Source organism: Hyperoodon ampullatus, assembly GCF_949752795.1.
Source record: "Hyperoodon ampullatus genome assembly, chromosome: 6".
NCBI lineage: Eukaryota > Metazoa > Chordata > Mammalia > Artiodactyla > Ziphiidae > Hyperoodon > Hyperoodon ampullatus.
The window spans coordinates 118,074,830-118,096,388 of record NC_136919.1 but is presented as its reverse complement, the minus strand read 5'-3'; the positions used below and the strand labels follow the sequence as shown (position 1 = coordinate 118,096,388).

Sequence of the window (21,559 nt, the reverse complement as noted above, 5' to 3'; positions counted from 1 at the left end):
GCTTTAACATTTCATAAGTGCTTTCTTTCAAATTATCTCCTTCGATCCCAAAATAGTTGAATCATACGAAATTGCCAGTATTAGACCATTTCTGACTTTCAAAAATAGCAATTTCATATGGTTCAGTCTATTATTATATTTCACTTGACTGAGCCTCAATTTGTCTCTCCCTCCCCCTCCCTCACACCCACAGGGGAGCAATTTAAAGAGAAAACATCTCTGAACAACTGTAGTATTGTACTGGTTCCTCTGTTTCTACACTTCCCGAATTTCCCCTCTCCTTTTCCTCTGCTCCCACCCTCGCCCCATTCTTTTTCTCTTTTCCTCCTTTGAGCAATTTCTTCATCACAGTCAAAGAGAAATGGAATACAGGATACCTGATGCTGAAATTTAGTGGGGTCCCGACTGCTGACGGGGACGACACTTCCATACACGTGCAGCTCTCGGACTATGGACACCCCGCCGACCAATTCGAAACGGAATGTCTCCTCTGAGCACTTCCGTAATCTCAGGAGGCCAATCAAAATGTCTTGATCGGGGTCTTCATAGGATAAGAACGTCTCCCAGCCACCATTTGCAACATAATCTCTTCTTACCAATTCAACCTGTTTCATAAAAAGCCACGCAAAAACCTTTTTTTAAAATTAGAGAACAAAGTGCGTTTCTATAATTATATGTTTATTTAGACTAATATCCACTATTAGGGATAAAGAATAAATAACCATAAATTATGTTTCTTTTTCCTTGTCTCCTCTCAATAGCACTGAGTAAACGAGAGTTCATGACTTGTTCGTGGACTATAAAAAAGGAAACCAGTTTTACAATCTCATAAATATCTGAACCTCATTAACCTTGTGATTCTTACAGAGTTTGGCTCAGTAAATGCTTCCATGTATTTATATCGGATCCTCCATGAAGAGTCTCTAAGGTAAAATTATACATTATGTCATGTGTGCAGCTCTCGGGAGCACCCTGAGGCCCCAGAACTGTCAGGTACTCAATGTTTTTCTTTTCTAGTCCTTACCTCCTCCACTAAAACCTGCTTTTAGGAGAAAAAATGTGTTATTGGTTACTTATTCCTTGATGGAATTTTTAAAAAAAGTACCCCACAGGACCTTTAAAATAGTATGCCTAGTTATGAGATTCACATGTTAAAGAAAATCCAGTCACCGGAGAGGGGCTTTTGGGGATGGGGAAGCTTTTGTGTTAGCAATCTACATGGGCTTTTGACTCTTGCTTCCTGCTCAAGTGTCCCTTGTACTTTGCGTAAATATAAGCAATGTGCATGCAGAGAAAGCTACATATGTGGGCATGGTCACACCCAGATACACTCTGAAAATGGGCAGACTGGACCCACAGTGAGGTGAATAAACAGACTAATAGTGACATTCCTCCTCAACTTAATGTTTGCTGAATAACTGGCTTGCACAAGAATTTGACAAAATGACTAACTATGCTTGGGTCTACGTTCTTCCTCAAAAGATCCCAAATGTGAAAAATGTCAATCAAATAAACAATTCACTTTGAGAACAGAAATATCAATGCAGGTCTACTCTGGCCTTTCTCAAATAGGCTCCCACACGACAGCTAACCCCCACAGAAAATCTGGCAAATAGCTAACACGATGTCATTCTAGGAGAGAAGTTAATTCATCACAAACACGTTGTATGGAACCCCTGTTCATATGGCTGATCTATTCGCTTGATTACCACCAACAGGCAATAATTTAACAGTTGCACACAGAGATAAGCATATGACACTCAGCTTTACCTGAAGGTAGCCACTAGTCACATTTGGCTATTTACATTTGAATTACTTGAAATTAAATAAAATTAAAAACTAAGTTCTTCTTTGCACTAGCCACATTTCAAGTCACATGTGACTGGTAGCTGATATCCTATTAGATGGCACAGATTATAGAACATTTCCAACACTACGGAAAGTTCTACTGGACAGTACTGATCTACAACAAAGTTCAAACTTGGTTTTCCTAACCTGGCTCTTCTAGAGTTGAGCCACCCTCATATCTGGCTTTCCTGGCTTGACTTCATTCTGAATTGCTCTTTGCTCTTAGTTTACTCATTAACTTCTAGGGTTTGGTCCTGCTGGTAAGTAGGTGTAGGCCCAGGCTTGACAAAGATTAATGAACAGGACCCAATCTCTCTATAAAACGAAGAAACTAACCTGGTATGGACGCACTTTGTGATGAATTTCTTGGATGCCAACCTCTCTGGTTCTCACATCTCGACACTGCCAAAAAAAAAAAAAAAAAGGAAAGAAAGAAAGAAAAGAAAGAAAGAAAAAAAAAAGTGGGAAGGGGGGAAAACTATAAAACTGGTAACTAATTCAATTTTTATTGAAACTTCTCCACCAAATCCTGGGCTCAAAATCAAGTTTGGACATAATTTACATTGAGATAAAAGAAATAAATTAAAAATGAAGCCATCTTTAATAAACCTGATAGGGAAAAACAAACTAGAAATACATGAAGTTGGTACAGTATTGCTTTTAAAATAAGTTTAGAATCCAAAGGAGATCAATATTGAAAGTAAAGAACATACATCCTGAAATCTGAAAACCAGAGGATATAACTGTATCTGAAAGTGCAATCCAAAACTATGTCTACCGAAGAGTAAAAACTGAATTCCTAATTTTTTAAAACCTTCACCATTTTATGGCAGTTAACATTTTTAGCATCACCATATTTGTATCATTTTAGGAATGTCAGAAAGAGGGGAGCTAAGACTGCTGTTTTCTGCAGAGAAGGGCTCTGTGGAAGAAAGGATGGGAGGGAGGAAGGAGGGGAAGGAAGAAGAATGGAAAGAAAGAACCTTGACCTATTTATTACACAATCTGAACCACGGTCGGAGATTGGCTCTTTGAGTGTCCCTGGGAAGCACAAAGCTGCCTGTGGATGATACGGAAGCAGTGCCTGGTCTGCACAGCCAAGCTATGTGATGTAACTCTTGCTTCTATTCCACAACCCAGTGTGCAGGCTACACAGCCTGGCATTTATAATTACAGTAACTATTATATGCCCTATGGTATATTTTCCCCTATAGAACTGTAAAAATTATTCCCAGGATTCTAACATTTCCCATCAGTGAGAAAAGATCGCCATAGGAAATCTGATGATGTCATGCAGCTATACTACTAATAGTATATTTAGGATATATATGGATGGAATGCCATGAGAAAAATAAGAGCTCATTATTCAGTTCTATAAGAACTAAGCTATTTCCATGCCCCGGGAACCCATATTACATGCTTTTAATGAACACTTGCATGTTTTCTATTTTTTGGAGGGGAGGGGAATGCTTTTAAAGGCAGAGATGGGTGTGTGCTTATTTTCTAGTAAAGACACTGCCTATGTGAACTGGATGTCTTTCGGTGTGACTGAATTCCAGTCTTTAGACTCAATCCCAGTTTACCTTACGAGAGGCTATCACGGGTTAAGAAGGGTACAGGGTTAAAAACAGTGCCTGGTTGATGAGGTCAGCAGGCTGAGCAGGCCGGGTGGGTCACTCGGCAGCGGTATTCTCAGGAGGAGGAGCTGGACGACGAGGACAGGTAGGGACTGGGAGGCTGAGCAGGCACACGCTCTTGTTTGGGGCTATTCATTACTGTACATACATTTGCTGTTTTTCTAGAACTGAAATTTTTTTGTGTGGGGGAGGGTAGAATAAGCCATAATGTTCACAAACTCTCCTATGGACAATTTTCTGAAAAATTTTCTCCATGACATATTGACAGAGAACAAAATGTTTTGGGTAGGTCCACAAACATGATATGCAGTCCTCTCAACGACGTCTTTCGAAGTGGGGTCCATGTTTGCACTGTGTGTGAGAACCTCCCACAGCTCCATCCCAGATGGAGTGAACGAGAATCTTTGAAGGCAGAGGCCAGGAATCAGTGCTCAGGCCTAGACACCCTCCTGGCCTTTTCTCTTTAGCAGCTCTGAGAAATAGCTCCTAGAGCACTGAGTTTCAAACCTCATCGTGATTTCAGAATCATCTACAGAGACTGTCAAATTGCAGATTCCTGGGCTCTTTCAGGGAAAGCAGAAAGGAGGTGCTTAGTAAATATTTGTGAAATAAATGAGTGAGTGAATAGACCTGGGGGTGGGGCGGGGCGAGGGAGACTGGTATATCTGGGCGATAACATTGCTAATTATTTCAGTATGTAAGCCTTGTTTCTTCAAATGTTGTATTCTTCTCTAACCACTAGTCAAGAATCGAACACCCAATACTTCAAAAAAAAATAAAAAAGTTTTTTTAAAAAAGGAGTTGAACACATAGTTGGCAATCTGAGAAGGCAGAAAGAACAACCATTAAATTGACAAACCTACGCTCTTCGAGAAGAAAGCAGAGGGGTGTGGGGGATAGGATGCAGACTTTGCAACCACTAGCTTCAATTTCAATGTGTTATACGGTAAGAATGGCTTCCATACATGAAAGCTTTTTGACCAAACCTGTAAGTTTGTAATGTGATGGTATCACAGGTTTTCGTGTCTCAGACTACTTTGATCTCGACAGTTATGGTCAGACTCTTACCTGTATTCCAAGGTCTTTCATTCTTGCAAATGCCAGCTCTCTCAAGTTACCATGTTCTACTCCTGAGCTGACTAAGGGCATTGGAATGTCTCTGTAGGAGAAAAACATCAGATGTTGCAAAGTATAAGTCACTCTCTATAGCAGTAAAAGGCAGGGATATTTAAAAAAACAAAAAGAACAAAACCACCCCTTCCCCACCTCAAAACCGAACAGGAAAGCAGAGGTTGAATATTCTGACCCGAAAGCAAGGGTGACCGCTTTTCTGCCTCCCAGTTTTCCCGTCTATGAAATTATGATTTTCACCTATCACTCAGGGTTTTTCTAAGAAACATCTGATGAAAACACTTTATAAGATTACAAAGTACAAAACAAATGCCCAATAACCATGAGTAATGATTTTTGGCTGAAGAGACAGACATCTGTACTAAACAAAACAAGAAATAAAACTGGTTTTTACAAAGCTTTTACAAAGTCCAATTTAAGAGGAGAAATAAAAATTATTATTAACACACTGATTTATAGCTTACAAACACTTTCCCATACAGTTGCTGAATGACAAGTAACCAGGAAGCGCAGGAGCCTGGCTTAGACAACTGGTCTCAAAGAATAAATTTTTTCCCATTTCCTAAAAATCTAAATTAGAAGTGACTCTGCATTCGAAGAATAAGAACTTGCCTAAAGATGAGAGTAGATAAAATTTATTTCCTGGCATTAAAATAGTGTAAAGTGCCTGGCATCAAGGAAACGTCAATCAAAAGTTGAAATTATGAGTTTCATTTTAGTAGCCCTCACTATCCCTTCTAGACAAAAATCAGTATCTAAAGACAAGACAGTTTTTAAAAAAACCCTAAAGTAAGAATATGCTCAGCATATCTCCAGTTTAAAGACAAATCCCCCATTTCTTTTGTCTAATATTTGGTTGATTAGAAGACTTGAAGAATACGTCATTTATCTTTTCTTCTCATTTTTGCTTTTGAATCAGCTTGAGTCTTTTCCTTCTCTTTTCACTTATCCCTCCAAATGTTAAGTAAATACAATTAGCTAATTCATCTATTTAATTCTAATAAGATATTCCCCACTCAAAAAAGTATCAAAAGCCAATTGTTTAGCATTAAAAACTATATGCAATAAATCTGTCAGGCTCTGGAAGCAACTATAAAGCACTGATAAGCCAAAATTCTTTAAGAGAAAGACATACCAGGGAGTTCAAAGTGAGGGCAACATAAAAAACATATTTTAGAGTGATTAGTTAATAGATATGGTTTACTTATACTTTCTAGTAAAATAAACTTTCTATCTTTGGAACTATAATTTCTTAAAATCAAATTCATCTTAAATTAGTAAGCAGATGAAACCAAAAGAAGGCTAGTGAACTAAAAAGTATAGTTTATTTTAGCAAGAAATGTACAAACAACTGTTTTAAATATTTTACTATTTCATATTATATAAGTCAAAGTTAGTCTTCCAAATGTCCCTTTTAACCCTGAAATATTTTATAAATCACTCACAAATACATATGTATAGTTTCACAACAGAGTAAAATTTTGAACAGTTATACGTCATATGAAATTAATCTGATAAAACCAATGGCAACCACTGTTTGTGATAGGGACAAAGTAAAGGGACAAATCAGGCAATTAAATAGTTAATCCCACTAGGGGATTGTAAGTAAAGAAAAAAGTATGGGAGACCCCTGTAAGTTAATGGTCATTCAAGAAAGCAGGTTTGCTTAACCACAAAGCCAAGCAGGCCTGCTTAGCAACAAAACCCATGCATGAGACAAGCCCCAAAACAATAAAAACAATGGTGACATGAGACCCACATCCTGCCCAGTGAACTCAGTAAGTTAATGATCCCTAGGACATGCTCTCTGCACACATAAAAAACAGTACTTTATGGAAAGGTGACATTTCAAAGTGAAAGGCCTGAAATAATTTTTCCATAGTGCCATGACAGTCCTAGCTTGACCATGTAGGGACAAGAAAACTCCCCTGCCCAATATGGAGGAGGAGCTGATGATGGAAGTGTGATGTCTACTCAAGAATGAGGAAGGGCTTCCCTGGTGGCGCAGTGGTTAAGAGTCCGCCTGCCGATGCAGGGGACACGGGTTCGTGCCCCGGTCCGGGAAGATCCCACATGCCGCGGAGTGGCTGGGCCCGTGAGCCATGGCTGCTGAGCCTGCGCGTCCGGAGCCTGTGCTCCACAACGGGAGGGGCCACAACAGTGAGAGGCCCGTGTACCGCAAAAAAAAAAAAAAAGAATGAGGAAGAAGGTGGTCTTTTCACCCTCCCCACTTTTCCTTTGATTACAAAACTGTACCGACTAAGTTCTCAGGGCGCGGCACCTTCTTGCCCAGCCGCTTGGAAGCTTCACAAGCATCCTATTCTAATAAATCACTGCTTATCTATCACTTTGACTCTCGCTGAATTCTTTCTGTGCTGAGACATAAAAGACCGGGCTCCTTGGGGCCCCCCTGAAACGACACTTATCGGTTTCGGCAGTACCCATCACGTGAGATACATTTGATTCTTGTTATTCATGGCAGTGAAGTCCTATAATGTGCCATGAACACTGAATTAGCAAACACGGAAGCACTGCTCCTATGGAAAATGCAGGGTTAGGTTCCTGTGAGCCTTTAGTCCATTTTCTCCAACTGATCAACACGTAACCTTGTTTTATGTGTGTTTCCAGCTAAAGACACTTTATTTAACACAGAATTGATTCGGTAACATTGCACTTGTGGCTAATAGCACTATAATTCATGCTGCAACGAAGCTTATCTAACACATTCATTTTCTTTGTAAGACACATCACAGCCTTCTTGTACTCAGGAACACTAGAGAGACGGCACCTCGGCACTACATGTGGGGGCTATTTTAAACAGCAAAATCAACAAAAAGCATAAAAGTGTGAAAAATGTGTTATTAAATGGACTGTGAAAGGACACTTGTTACAGTATGAGAGCTGCAACAGGTACACTGCATCATGCCAACAACCTGTTCCTCACCAACCCTCCAACTACCAGTCTAGCATCCACCGATGACTCCTTCTGTATCACTGTCCCTGTAACAGACATCAGTGGTGATTATCTATTTCTACCATCCGTTCTGCATTTATTAGTTGAACTTGTATATTAAGGAAGAATGTTCCCTTCTCTATTGATTCATTTATTTATAAACGCATACAGAGATTTCTATCTTATTCAGTGAGCTGTAATCTGGTATTAACAGTATTTATTTTGTTGCTTACATTAGATTTGGTCAGTGGACATGCATTTAGGCTGGCTTTGGGGTCCTTTTGACATGTTCCCACCATTCTTTGAAGATTTCTTTACTTTCTGGAACAACATGATGTTCCAGGTTGATCTTATATGTTTGCTGCCCCAGTCCTAGAACTGGCCATTTATCCAAGCATCCCTGATTCCTTTTAGTGGAGGGTGGTATTTAGAAACCAGGATCTGAGCACTCACTGTGCTCATTACTATTGAGGTATCATTGCCTCTAGACCCTTTCACTGTACAGAATTAAGAAACTTATGTATGTCTATACATATGTGTATATATATTTATATTCATATATTCATATATATAAACATTATAACCGTTTCTACATATAAATTTAAGAAGCTGTGAAATCATGCTGGTAATTACAATTCTAATCCAGTGCCTCAGTGTTCTTTTCAGCCTCCTAACCTTCAATGTCTGGAAATCCCTTTGGACAGTGAGAAATCTGGCTCTCTTATCTTTAGTATACTTATTTGTTTGCTAAACCAAACAACTTATTTGCTCAATATAACCAATCTCCCAACTACTCTCGTTGCCACCTCTGCACTCACTACTCTTACTCTCCATGTCTTCAGATGCCAGGCATGCTGTGGTCAACACCTCTGTGGCACTGCCTGCGGAGGTGATGGGAAGGGGAGATGAAGGGAAAGGAAGATGGGCTCTACAAGTATTTTTAATAATGAACCAGTCCTTTTTTTTTTTTTAACATCTTTATTGGAGTATAATTGCTTTACAGTGGTGTGTTAGTTTCTGCTTTATAACAAAGTGAATCAGCTATAAATATACATATATCTCCATATCTCCTCCCTCTTGCGTCTCCCTCCCACCCTCCCTATCCCACCCCTCTAGGTGGTCACAAAGCACCAAGCTGATCTACCTGTGCTATGCGGCTGTTTCCCACTAGCTGCCTATTTTACATTTGGTAGTACATGTAAGTCCATGCCACTCTCTCACTTCGTTCCAGCTTACCCTTCCTCCTCCCCATGTCCTCAAGTCCATTCTCTACGTCTGCGTCTTTATTCCTGTCCTGCCCCTAGGTTCTTCAGAATCATTTTTTAGACTCCATATATATGTGTTAGCATACAGTATTAATTTTTCTCTTTCTGACTTACTTCACTCTGTCCATCCACCTCATTACAAATAACTCACTTTCACTTCTTTTTATGGCTGTGTAATATTCCACTGTATATATGTGCCACATCTTCTTTATTCATTCATCTGTCAGTGGACACTTAGGTTGCTTCCATGTCCTGGCTATTGTAAATAGAGCTGCAATGAACATTGTGGTACATGACTCTTTACTGAATTATGGGTTTCTCTGGGTATATGCCCAGTAGTGGGATTGCTGGGTCGTATGGTAGTTCTATCTTTAGTTTTTTAAGGAACCTCCAAACTGTTCTCCATAGTGGCTGTATCAGTTTACATTCCCACCAACAGTGCAAGAGGGTTCCCTTTTCTCCACACCCTCTCCAGCATTTATTGTTTCTAGATTTTTTGATGATGGCCACTCTGACTGGTGTGAGCTGATACCTCAATGTAGTTTTGATTTGCATTTCTCTAATGATTAGTGATGTTGAGCATCCTTTCATATGTTTGTTGACAATCTGTATATCTTTTTTGGAGAAATGTCTATTTAGGTCTTCTGCCCATTTTTGGATTGGGTTGTTTGGTTTTTTGATATTGAGCTGCTTGTATATTTTGGAGAAGAATCCTCTGTCAGTTGCTTCATTTGCAAATATTTTCTTCCATTCTGAGGGTTTTCTTTTCGTCTTGTTTATGGTTTCCTTTGCTGTGCAAAAGCTTTTAAGTTTCATTAGGTCCCATTTGTTTATTTTTGGTTTTATTTCCATTTCTCTAGGAGGTGGGTCCAAAAGGATCTTGCTGTGATTTATGTCATAGAGTGTTCTACCTATGTTTTCCTCTAAGAGTTTTACAGTGTCTGGCCTTACATTTAGGTTTTTAATCCATTTTGAGTTTATTTTTGTGTATGGTGTTAGGGAGTGTTCTAATTTCATTCTTTTACATGTAGCTGTCCAGTTTTCCCAGCACCACTTATTGAACAGGCTGTCTTTTCTCCATTGTATATTCTTAACTCCTTTGTCACAGACACAGTGACCATATGTGCGTGGGTTTATCTCTGGGCTTTCTATCCTGTTCCATGGATCTATATTTCTGTTTTTGTGCCAGTAGCATACTGTCTTGATTACTGTAGCTTTGTAGTATAGTCTGAAGTCAGGGAGCCTGATTCCTCCAGCTCCGTTTTTCTTTCTCAAGATTCCTTTGGCTATTCGGGGTCTTTTGCGTTTCCATACAAATTGTAAAATTTTTTGTTCTAGTTCTGTGAAAAATGCCTTTGGTAGCTTGACAGGGATTGCACTGAATCTGTAGGTTGCTTTGGGTAGTAGAGTCATTTTCACAATGTTGATTCTTCCAATCCAAGAACATGGTATATTTCTCCATCTGTTTGTATCATCTTTAATTTCTTTCATCAGTGTCTTATAGTTTTCTGCATACAGGTCTTTTGTCTCCTTAGGTGGGTTTATTACTAGGTATTTTATTCTTTTTGTTGCAATGGTAAATGGGAGTGTTTCCTTAATTTCTCTTTCAGATTTTTCATCATTAGTGTATAGGAATGCAAGAGACTTCTGTGCATTAATTTTGTGTCCTGCTACTTTACCAAATTCATTGATTAGCTCTAGTAGTTTTCTGGTAGCATCTTTAGGATTCTCTATGTATAGTATCATGTCATCTGCAAACAGTGACAGCTTTACTTCTTTTCCGATTTGGATTCCTTTTATTTCTTTTTCTTCTCAGATTGCTGTGGCTAAAACTTCCAAAACTATGTTGAACAATAGTGGTAAGAGTGGACAACCTTGTCTTGTTCCTGGTCTTAGAGGAAATGGTTTCAGTTTTTCACCATTAAGAACTATGTTGGCTGTGGGTTTGTAATATTCGGTCTTTATTATGTTGAGGTAAGTTCCTTCTATGCCTACTTTCTGGAGGGTTTTTATCATAAATTGGTGTTGAATTTTGTCAAAAGGTTTTTCTGCATCTATTGAGATGATCATATGGTTTTTCTCCTTCAGTTTGTTAATATGGTGTATCACATTGATTGATTTGCATATATTGAAGAATCCTTGCATTCCTGGAATAAACCCCACTTGATCATGGTGTATGATCCTTTTAATGTGCTGTTGGATTCTGTTTGCTAGTATTTTGTTGAGAATTTTTGCATCTATGTTCATCAGTGATATTGGCCTGTAGTTTTCTTTCTTTGTGACATCCTTGTCTGGTTTTGGTATCAGGGTGATGGTGGCCTCGTAGAATGAGTTTCAGAGTGTTCCTCTCTCTGCTATATTTTGGAAGAGTTTGAGAAGGATAGATGTTAGCTCTTCTCTAAATGTTTCATAGAATTTACCTGTGAAGCCATCTGGTCCTGGGCTTTTGTTTGTTGGAAGATTTTTAATCACAGTCTCAATTTCAGTGCTTGTGATCGGTCTGTTTATATTTTCCTCCTGGTTCAGTCTCAGAAGGTTGTGCTTTTCCAAGAATTTGTCCATTTCTTCCAGGTTGTCCATTTTATTGGCATAGAGTTGCTTGTAGTAATCTCTCATGACCCTTTGTATTTCTGCAGTGTCAGTTGTTACTTCTTCTTTTTCATTTCTAATTCTATTGATTTGAGTCTTCTCCCTCTTTTTCTTGATGAGTCTGGCTAATGGTTTATCAATTTTGTTTATCTTCTCAAAGAACCAGCTTTTAGTTTTACTGACCTTTGCTATCGTTTCCTTCATTTCTTTTTCATTTATTTCTGATCTTATCTTTATGATTTCTTTCCTTCTGCTAACTTTGGGGTTTTTTTGTTCTTCTTTCTCTAATTGCTTTAAGTGTAAGGTTAGGTTGTTTGAGATGTTTCTTGTTTTTTGAGGTAGGACTGTATTGCTATAAACTTCCCTCTTAGAACTGCTTTTTCTGCATCCCATAGGTTTTGGGTCCTCGTGTTTTCATTGTGATTTGTTTCTAGGTATTTCTGATATCCTCAGTCATCTCTTGTGAACCGGTACTTTTAAAAGACACTAAAATTATCAATACAAGTAAACTCTCTAAGGTCTAGGTTTTATCATATTGTGTTGTTAAGCAGAACTATATGACAGAAAGAATTACCAGCAGGGCTAGCTAATAATTTGTGGTGCCTAGTGCAAAAGAAGAACAGGGGGCCTCTTCTGGGAAATTATTAATGATTTCAAGACAGTGAGAGCAGAGCATTAGGCCTAGTTAAAGACCTATGAGACTACACAGGTCACATGTCCCTGAAGCTGGCACTGACTACCCCAAAGCACAAGTCAGTGTGGACCTGGTAACACAGGGCTTTATAATGATGCTGACAGTTCATAAATGTCCTTAAATTTATGTCTGTCACTACAAAATGCAATATGGCTTTAATGGTCTTTGGCAGTGAAATGCCTGGAGTGTACCAGACAGGAGTTTTCCTCATTAGGGAATAGAAATGTGGCAATCTCCACTTTCAGTGATAAAGTTTTTTTCACTAAAAATGAAGAGAGAGAGTTCTATATATGTTGAGCATCTTCTATGTGCAAAGTAGTATACTAAGTAATTTGGAATATATAAATAGACACTGTTACAGACTCCTAGGAGTTCAAAACCCAGGTAAGATTACTAACCATGTGTACCTGCTACATCCATCTGAGTAGGACTTAAAATTATTTTTAGATTTTTCAATTTGTTTCACTTTCTTGGCTTGAAGAGATATTACATTCAAGAATATTCACTTTTCTATTTCACAGGTAACATTTCAAGCTTAGAGGCACTAATATTTGCAATTTGCTCATCAAAAGCCTTTCAAAATGCTGTCTAGAGCTTTTTTGGTCTGAAGTTTCTCGCACTTCAGAAGCATCTTTTGGTTGCGAATTGGTATTCTATTCTAATGCTTCACAGTGATTTAAAAAAATCACATCAAGGCAGACAGCTGTTAAACAGCCTGTGGGCACCAGCAGTTTAATGTGGCTCCATCATGTGCCTGGACAGAATTTAACATTTAATCACTGACTGCACCCTTCAGGGCTGCAATACAGAATCATCTATTGGGATGCTACTTCATAAAAACACCTGGTAAAATGGTATTGACTCAACTGTCATAAAATTTAAAGTGTAAATTAATTAAGAAAAAAGGGGGGGTGGGGAAAATGGCCAATTAAAAAAATATCAGGTAATCTAATAGTAAATTATAGTGTTTTTTTTTTTAAAAAAAGACAAGTGTAAAACATTGTGTTTTTGCTTGAAATATCTTCCCTCTCACTTTCCTTCCTTTGTTCCTTCCTTCTGATACCTGTCTAGAAAATAATTCCTAAAATCTTCTCCTCCATGTATAAGTTTAGATTAGCTAGTCAACACTAAGCAAGTTGCTTGTAATTAGTAGCTGTCACTAGGTGAACCAACATAGAGAAAGCCAGATTTTCTAAAGGCACAGAACAAAAAGACACACATGATTTTCCTTTACTATGATTTAAAACAAAAATAAACTATAATTATTAAAATCACCTGGACTAAACACCCTAAGAGGAGGCTTTTTCCTTTGCCAATGGCTTCTTTCCAGTAAGACATAACCAACTGCTTCCAAATTAAGAGTCAGGGTACTTAACTGCACTTCTAGACCACTATCAGTTTTCTACATTTTCAGAATCGTTCTAAAAGTTTAAAACAAGCTAGAAGAAACACTGTGATTCTCTTTTCCCAACTCAAAAGGTTTCTCAGCCCCTGAACACTGTCTAAACACTCAGCCTTCTCTTGTACACATCTGTATGTAAACCTTGAGTTACCCATTAACACTTTCCTTAGCACTTCTTTTTCAACATTTTACCATCGAGCCCTCAATACAGGTTTCTTTCTAGAAGTCTAGATATACCAAGTTCTAGCTATATCTGAATATAACTTTAAAAACATCAGTAAATGGAGCATAAAGTTTTTATGCAGAGATATGAAGCTGTTTTACCAGAACACAGCTACCAAATTGTTATTAAGTGTTCAGTGTACTATGTGGACAAGGACAGCTCTCCAGAGAGCTGCAATGGGGTCATGACAGGAGAACTGGGAACGGGGAGGTGTCTTTAATCAGCCTCATGTCCGTTCTCCATAATATCATGCCTTTCTCCTTGTACATCCTTTTGGTTGTATAATATACATATTCTTAATTCTTCCTGTCATGACCCCTTTACAGTTTTCCTATAGAGATCATATTTGCTGCTCCTGTTTTCTCGAAATCCTTATTTTTTCAGTTGGTGGTAAGCCAGGATAATGTCCCATAGTGGTATTTCATAAAGCCTATAAAATTAAGCTTTTAATGTTATAGCAATGTCTTTGTTGCTTTTGACTTGCTGGTTACAGCAGTAAGAAATTGAAAGCTAAAAATGAATGGGGAGAATGCAAATTCTTCATCTGATTGCCCGTGTGATCTGTGCCTTGTTACTCTTGGTAGGAAAACTATGGTGTCTATATGGCTGTGAAATTTCTATCTATTCTGTGATATCTGTTGCCTTGCTCTGCTACGGGGAAGTAGTGTCTTCACTGTTCTCTGGTTGCCACAGTGAGTTAAATGCAAATGCTATTTTTCTTTTGTTGTTATTAGTATTACTTATTGCATCTTTGTTTCTATTGTATTAAGTTTTTGAAAGAATCTCGAAGTCACAGAAAAATTCCCAAGTGTGGTAGAAATAACTATATTCCTGAAGTATAATATTTGAAGGTAAATTGGGAACAAGATGTCCCAATACCCCCAGAATACTCTAAGTATTTCCTACAACAAGGATATTCTCTTGCATAACAGTAATACAACCATCAAAATCAGGAAACTAACATTGGCACTTTACTCTTGTCTAATCCTAGACTCCATCCCAGCTTCCTGTGAGCCTCTGGTCACAGCATTTCCGTCAGCTGATCAACACATGACCTTGTTTTACGTGTATTTCTGTTTAAGGTGTCTCTCTCTCTCAATAAACAGGCAGATGATTCATTATCATGAAACTCATGGCTCATAGCTCATGTCTGAATGAAGCTAATCTAACACATGCCTTTTCTCCGTAAGGCACAGCATAGCCTTCCTGCACTCAGGGACACTACACACAACACTTCAGTACTATGCTTAGAGGCCATTTTAAAAAGTGAAATCACCAACAAACAGCACAAAACTGCAAAAATCGTGGCCATTAAACAGACTGTGAAAAGGACATGTGCACACACCATTGTATTTGTTATCATTTGTTACATTTACAATTATTTCTATCTCTACCAATATGTTGAAAACCGCAAGTTCACACCAGTATCTCCTATTCCCAAACACCATGAGGTACATTGTAATTTTCTCCTTTTCATATTTGTCATTCCCTTTTCAGATAACAGAAAACCCAGCTCCCATTATCCTTAATATTATCTACTTACTAGATCCACCCCTTGCAAGTTACTGACCCTTTGTTGCTATCCTCATCTCCACACCCCTCAGACACATCCTCCTCGCCCTGCTGAGCTCTGACATCTGGTGCCAGGTCAGCCCTCAGTAAGAACGCCTTCCTCACACATCTGGGCTGCAGCAGCCTGAGCCACACCACCACCTCCTCCCCAAGAACACCCTTCTCCCCGTGCTCTGGGCCCTGTGGCTCCCTATGTCCCTCGTGTGGATGCCTGCGTTGCTCAGTACCTCTTAATGTCTTTTGGACTGAATTGTTCCAGAAAGGTGGAAGAGAAGAGGAAGGATAATGCAAATGATTTTGATGGCTGATTTTCTAGTCACTATATCCTTAGTATTTTTACCTGTATTTTAAAAAATAGAGATCATTAAGCAATTTAGGTCCTAAAGTTGGGCCAATAATTTAAAAAATTTGAGAAATAAATACACTGTGCCAGAAATGTGGTGTAAATATCCTTTGACCTTTAAGGAAATCCATTATTTTATATCCTTGATAATTTTCCTTTAGTTGATAGTTCTGCTTTATGTTATTAATAGCACAGTCGTTGTGCTCAGTGGAATACTAGTCACAGCAGCTGACTGGACATGCATTTATCAATCCCCATTTGGCCTTCTACTGGTAATACTGGAATCCAGGCAGTTTTTGGCAGGGTGGTGGAAATGTGCCTTAACGACCAGGAAGTACAGGAATGGCTTTGTCAGGATTGTAGGTAAATAGGTAACTTTACAGCTTTTAAATTTTTTCTTCAGTGTTATGCTTCTATTAAAAAAAAAAAAAAGGGGCAGAAACTTCTTTCTCTGGAGTCACTGCCTGGGTTCTCCACCCCATCTGAGGTCTGAGCACCGTGCCACATCAGAGCTGCCGTGTGGATGAAAGGCTCTTGGTGCTGCAGCCAGGAGTCAGTGCTGTGCCTCTGAGGTGGGAGAGCCAACTTCAGGACACTGGTCCACAAGAGACCTCCCAGCTCCACATAATATCAAATGGCGAAAATCTCCCAGAGGTCTCCATTTCAACACCACCACCCAGCTTCACTCAACGACCAGCAAGCTACAGTGCTGGACACCCTATGCCAAACAACTAGCAAGACAGGAACACAACCCCACCCATTAGCAGAGAGGCTGCCGAAAATCATAATAAGTCCACAGACACCCCAAAACACACCACCAGACGTGGACCTGCCCACCAGAAAGACAAGATCCAGCCTCATCCACCAGAACACAGGCACTAGTCCCCTCCACCAGGAAGCCTACAGAACCCACTGAACCAACCTTAGCCATTGGGAACAGACACCAAAAACAACAGGAACTACGAACCTGCAGCCTGCAAAAAGGAGACTCCAAACACAGTAAGATAAGCAAAATGAGAAGACAGAAAAACACACAGCAGATGAAGGAGCAAGATAAAAACCCACCAGACCTAACAAATGAAGAGGAAATAGGCAGTCTACCTGAAAAAGAATGCAGAATAATGATAGTAAAGATGACCCAAAATCTTGGAAATAGAATAGACAAAATGCAAGAAACATTTAACAAGGACCTAGAAGAACTAAAGATGAAACAAGCAATGATGAACAACACAATAAATGAAATTAAAAATACTCTAGATGGGATCAATAGCAGAATAACTGAGGCAGAAGAACAGATAAGTGATGTGGAAGATAAAATAGTGGAAATAACTACTGCAGAGCAGAATAAAGAAAAAAGAATGAAATGAGGACAGTCTCAGAGACCTCTGGGACAACATTAAATGCACCAACATTCAAATTATAGGGTTTCCAGAAGAAGAAGAGAAAAAGAAAGGGACTGAGAAAATATTTGAAGAGATTATAGTTGAAAACTTCCCTAATATGGGAAAGGAAATAGTTAATCAAGTCCAGGAGGCACAGAGAGTCACATACGGATAAATCCAAGGAGAAATTCGCCAAGACACATATTAATCAAACTGTCAAAAATTAAATACAAAGAAAACATATTAAAAGCAGCAAGGGAAAAACAACAGATAAAGCACAAGGGAATCCCCATAAGGTTAACAGCTGATCTTTCAGCAGAAACACTGCAAGCCAGAAGGGACTGGCAGGATATATTTAAAGTGATGAAGGAGAAAAACCTGCAACCAAGATTACTCTACCCAGCAAGGATATCATTCAGATTTGATGGAGAAATCAAAACCTTTACAGACAAGCAAAAGCTGAGAGAGTTCAGCACCACCAAACCAGCTTTACAAGAAATGCTAAAGGAACTTCTCTAGGCAAGGAACACAAGAGAAGGAAAAGACCTACAATAACGAACCCAAAACAATTAAGAAAATGGGAATAGGAACATACATATCGATAATTACCTTAAATGTAAATGGACTAAATGCTCCCACCAAAAGACACAGATTGGCTGAATGGATACAAAAACAAGACCCATATATATGCTGGCTACAAGAGACCCACTTCAGACCTAGAGACACATACAGACTGAAAGTAAGGGGATGGAAAAAGATATTCCAGGCAAAGGGAAACCAAAAGAAAGCTGGAGTAGCAATTCTCATATCAGACAAAATAGACTTTAAAATAAAGACTATTAGAAGAGACAAAGAAAAACACTACATAATGATCAAGGGACTGATCCAAGAAGACATAACAATTGTAAATATTTATGCACCAAACATAGGAGCACCTCAATACATAAGGCAAATACTAGCAGCCATAAAAGGGGAAATCCACAGTAACACATTCACAGTAGGGGACTTTAACACCCCACTTTCACCAATGGACAGATCATCCAAAATGAAAATAAATTAGGAAACACAAGCTTTAAATGATACATTAAACAAGATGGACTTAATTGATATTTATAGGACATTCCATCCAAAAACAACAGAATACACATTTTTCTCAAGTGCTCATGGAATATTCTCCAGGATAGATCATATCTTGAGTCATAAGTCAAGCCTTGGTAAATTTAAGAAAATTGAAATTGTATCAAGTATCTTTTCCAACCACAACACTATGAGACTAGATATCAATTACAGGAAAAGATCTGTAAAAAATACAAACACATGGAGGCTAAACAATACACTACTTAATAACGAAGTGATCACTGAAGAAATCAAAGAGGAAATAAAAAAATACCTAGAAACAAATGACAATGGAGACACAACGACCCAAAACCTATGGGATGCAGCAAAAGCAGTTCTAAGAGGGAAATTTACAGCATTACAATCCTATCTTAAGAAACAGGAAACATCTCGAATAAACAACCTAACCTTGCACCTAAAGCAATTAGAGAAAGAAGAACAAAAAAACTCCAAAGTTAGCAGAAGGAAAGAAATCATAAAAATCAGATCAGAAATAAATGAAAAAGAAATGAAGGAAATGATAGCAAAGATCAATAAAACTAAAAGCTGGTTCTTTGAGAAGATAAACAAAATTGAAAAACCATTAGCCAGACTCATCAAGAAAAAGAGGGAGAAGACTCAAATCAATAGAATTAGAAATGAAAAAGGAGAGGTAACAACTGACACTGCAGAAATACAAAAGATCATGAGAGATTACTACAAGCAACTCTATGCCAATAAAATGGACAACCTGGAAGAAATGGACAAATTCTTAAGAAATGCACAACCTGCCAAGACTGAATCAGGAAGAAACAGAAAATATGAACAGACCAATCACAAGCACTGAAATTGAGACTGTGATTAAAAATCTTCCAACAAACAAAAGCCCAGGACCAGATGGCTTCACAGGCGAATTCTATCAAACATTTAGAGAAGAGCTAACACCTATCCTTCTCAAACTCTTCCAAAATATAGCAGAGGGAGGAACGCTCCCAAACTCATTCTACGAGGCCACCATCACCTTGATACCAAAACCAGACAAGGATGTCACAAAGAAAGAAAACTACAGGCCAATATCACTGATGAACATAGATGCAAAAATCCTCAACAAAATACTAGCAAACAGAATCCAACAGCACATTAAAAGGATCATACACCATGATCAAGTGGGGTTTATTCCAGGAATGCAAGGATGCTTCAATATATGCAAATCAATCAATGTCATACACCATATTAACAAACTGAAGGAGAAAAACCATATGATCATCTCAATAGATGCAGAAAAACCTTTTGACAAAATTCAACACCCATTTATGATAAAAACCCTGCAGAAAGTAGGCATAGAGGGAACTTTCCTCAACATAATAAAGGCCATATATGACAAACCCACAGCCAAAATTTCCTCAATGGTGAAAAACTGAAAGCATTTCCACTAAGACCAGGAACAAGACAAGGTTGCCCACTCTCACCACTCTTATTCAACATAGTTTTGGAAGTTTTAGCCACAGCAATCAAAGAAAAGGAAATAAGAGGAATCCAAATTGGAAAAGAAGTAAAGCTGTCACTGTTTGCAGATGACATGATACTATACATAGAGAATCCTAAAGATGCTACCAGAAAACTACTAGAGCTAATCAATGAATTTGGTAAAGTAGCAGGATACAAATTTAATGCACAGAAATCTCTGGCATTCCTGTACACTAATGATGAAAAATCTGAAAGTGAAATCAAGAAAAGACTCCCATTTACCATTGCAACAAAAAGAATGAAATATCTAGGAATAAACCTACCTAAGGAGACAAAAGACCTGTATGCAGAAAATTATAAGACACTGATGAAAGAAATTAAAGATGATACAAACAGAGGGAGAGATATACCATGTTCTTGGATTGGAAGAATCAACATTGTGAAAATGACTCTACTACCCAAAGCAATCTACAGATTCAATGCAATCCCTATTAAGTTACCACTGGCATTTTTCACAGAACTAGAACAAAAAATTTTACAATTTGTATGGAAACACAAAAGACCCCCAAGAGCCAAAGCAATCTTGAGAATGAAAAACAGAGCTGGAGGAATCAGGCTCCCTGACTTCAGACTATGCTACAAAGCTACAGTCATCAAGACAGTATGGTACTGGCACAAAAACAGAAAGATAGACCAATGGAACAGGATAGAAAGCCCAGAGATAAACCCACGCACATATGGTCACCTTATCTTTGATAAAGGAGGCAGGAATGTACAGTGGAGAAAGGACAGCCTGTTCAATAAGTGGTGCTGGGAAAACTGGACAGGTACATGTAAAAGTATGAGGTTAGATCACTCCCTAACACCATACACAAAAATAAGCTCAAAATGGATTAAAGACCTAAATGTAAGGCCAGAAACTATCAAACTCTTAGAGGAAAACATAGGCAGAACATTATGACATAAATCACAGCAAGATCCTTTTTGACCCACCTCCTAGAGAAATGGAAATAAAAACAAAAATAAACAAATGGGACCTAATAAAACTTCCAAGCTTTTGCACAGCAAAGGAAACCATAAACAAGACCAAAAGACAACCCTCAGAATGGGAGAAAATATTTGCAAATGAAGCAACTGACAAAGGATTAATCTCCAAAATTTATAAGCAGCTCATGCAGCTCAATAACAAAAAAACAACAACCCAATCCAAAAATGGGCCGAAGACCTAAATAGACATTTCTCCAAAGAAGATATACAGACTGCCAACAAACACATGAAAGAATGCTCAACATCATTAATCATTAGAGAAATGCAAATCAAAACTAGAATGAGGTATCAGCTCACAGCAGTCAGAATGGCCATCATCAAAAAATCTAGAAACAATAAATGCTGGAGATGGTGTGGAGAAAAGGGAACACTCTTGCACTGCTGGTGGGAATGTGAATTGGTACCACCACTATGGAGAAAAGTATGGAGGTTCCTTAAAAAACTACAAATAGAACTACCATATGACCCAGCAATCCCACTACTGGGCATATACCCTGAGAAAACCATAATTCAAAAAGAGTCATGTACCAAAATGTTCACTGCAGCTCTATTTACAATAGCCCAGAGATGGAACAACCTAAGTGTCCATCATCGGATGAATGGATAAAGATGTGGCACATATATACAATGGAATATTACTCAGCCATAAAAAGAAACGAAATTGAGCTCTTTGTAATGAGGTGGATAGACCTAGAGTCTGTCATACAGAGTGAAGTAAGTCAGAAAGAGAAAGACAAATACCGTATGCTAACACATATATATGGAATTTAAGAAAAAAAAGTCATGAAGAACTTGGGGGTAAGACAGGAATAAAGACACAGACCTACTAGAGAATGGACTTGAGGATATGGGGAGGTGAAAGGGTAAGCTGTGACAAAGCGAGAGAGAGGCATGGACATATATGCACTACC

General features: G+C 38.4%; 1 protein-coding gene across 1 annotated transcript in view; it reads right to left on the bottom strand.

Annotated features, from left to right (window-relative positions):
* The window catches only part of ELP3 (elongator acetyltransferase complex subunit 3), a gene marked incomplete at both ends in the record, with an annotated part of 99,892 nt that overhangs the window by 20,799 nt on the left and 57,534 nt on the right, over window positions 1-21,559 (bottom strand). Inside the window, 2 exons of the mRNA XM_079706759.1 lie at window positions 378-605; window positions 4,554-4,644. Of these exons, the coding sequence (XP_079562885.1) occupies window positions 378-605; window positions 4,554-4,644 (319 nt within the window). The remainder of the gene's footprint in view (window positions 1-377; window positions 606-4,553; window positions 4,645-21,559) is intronic.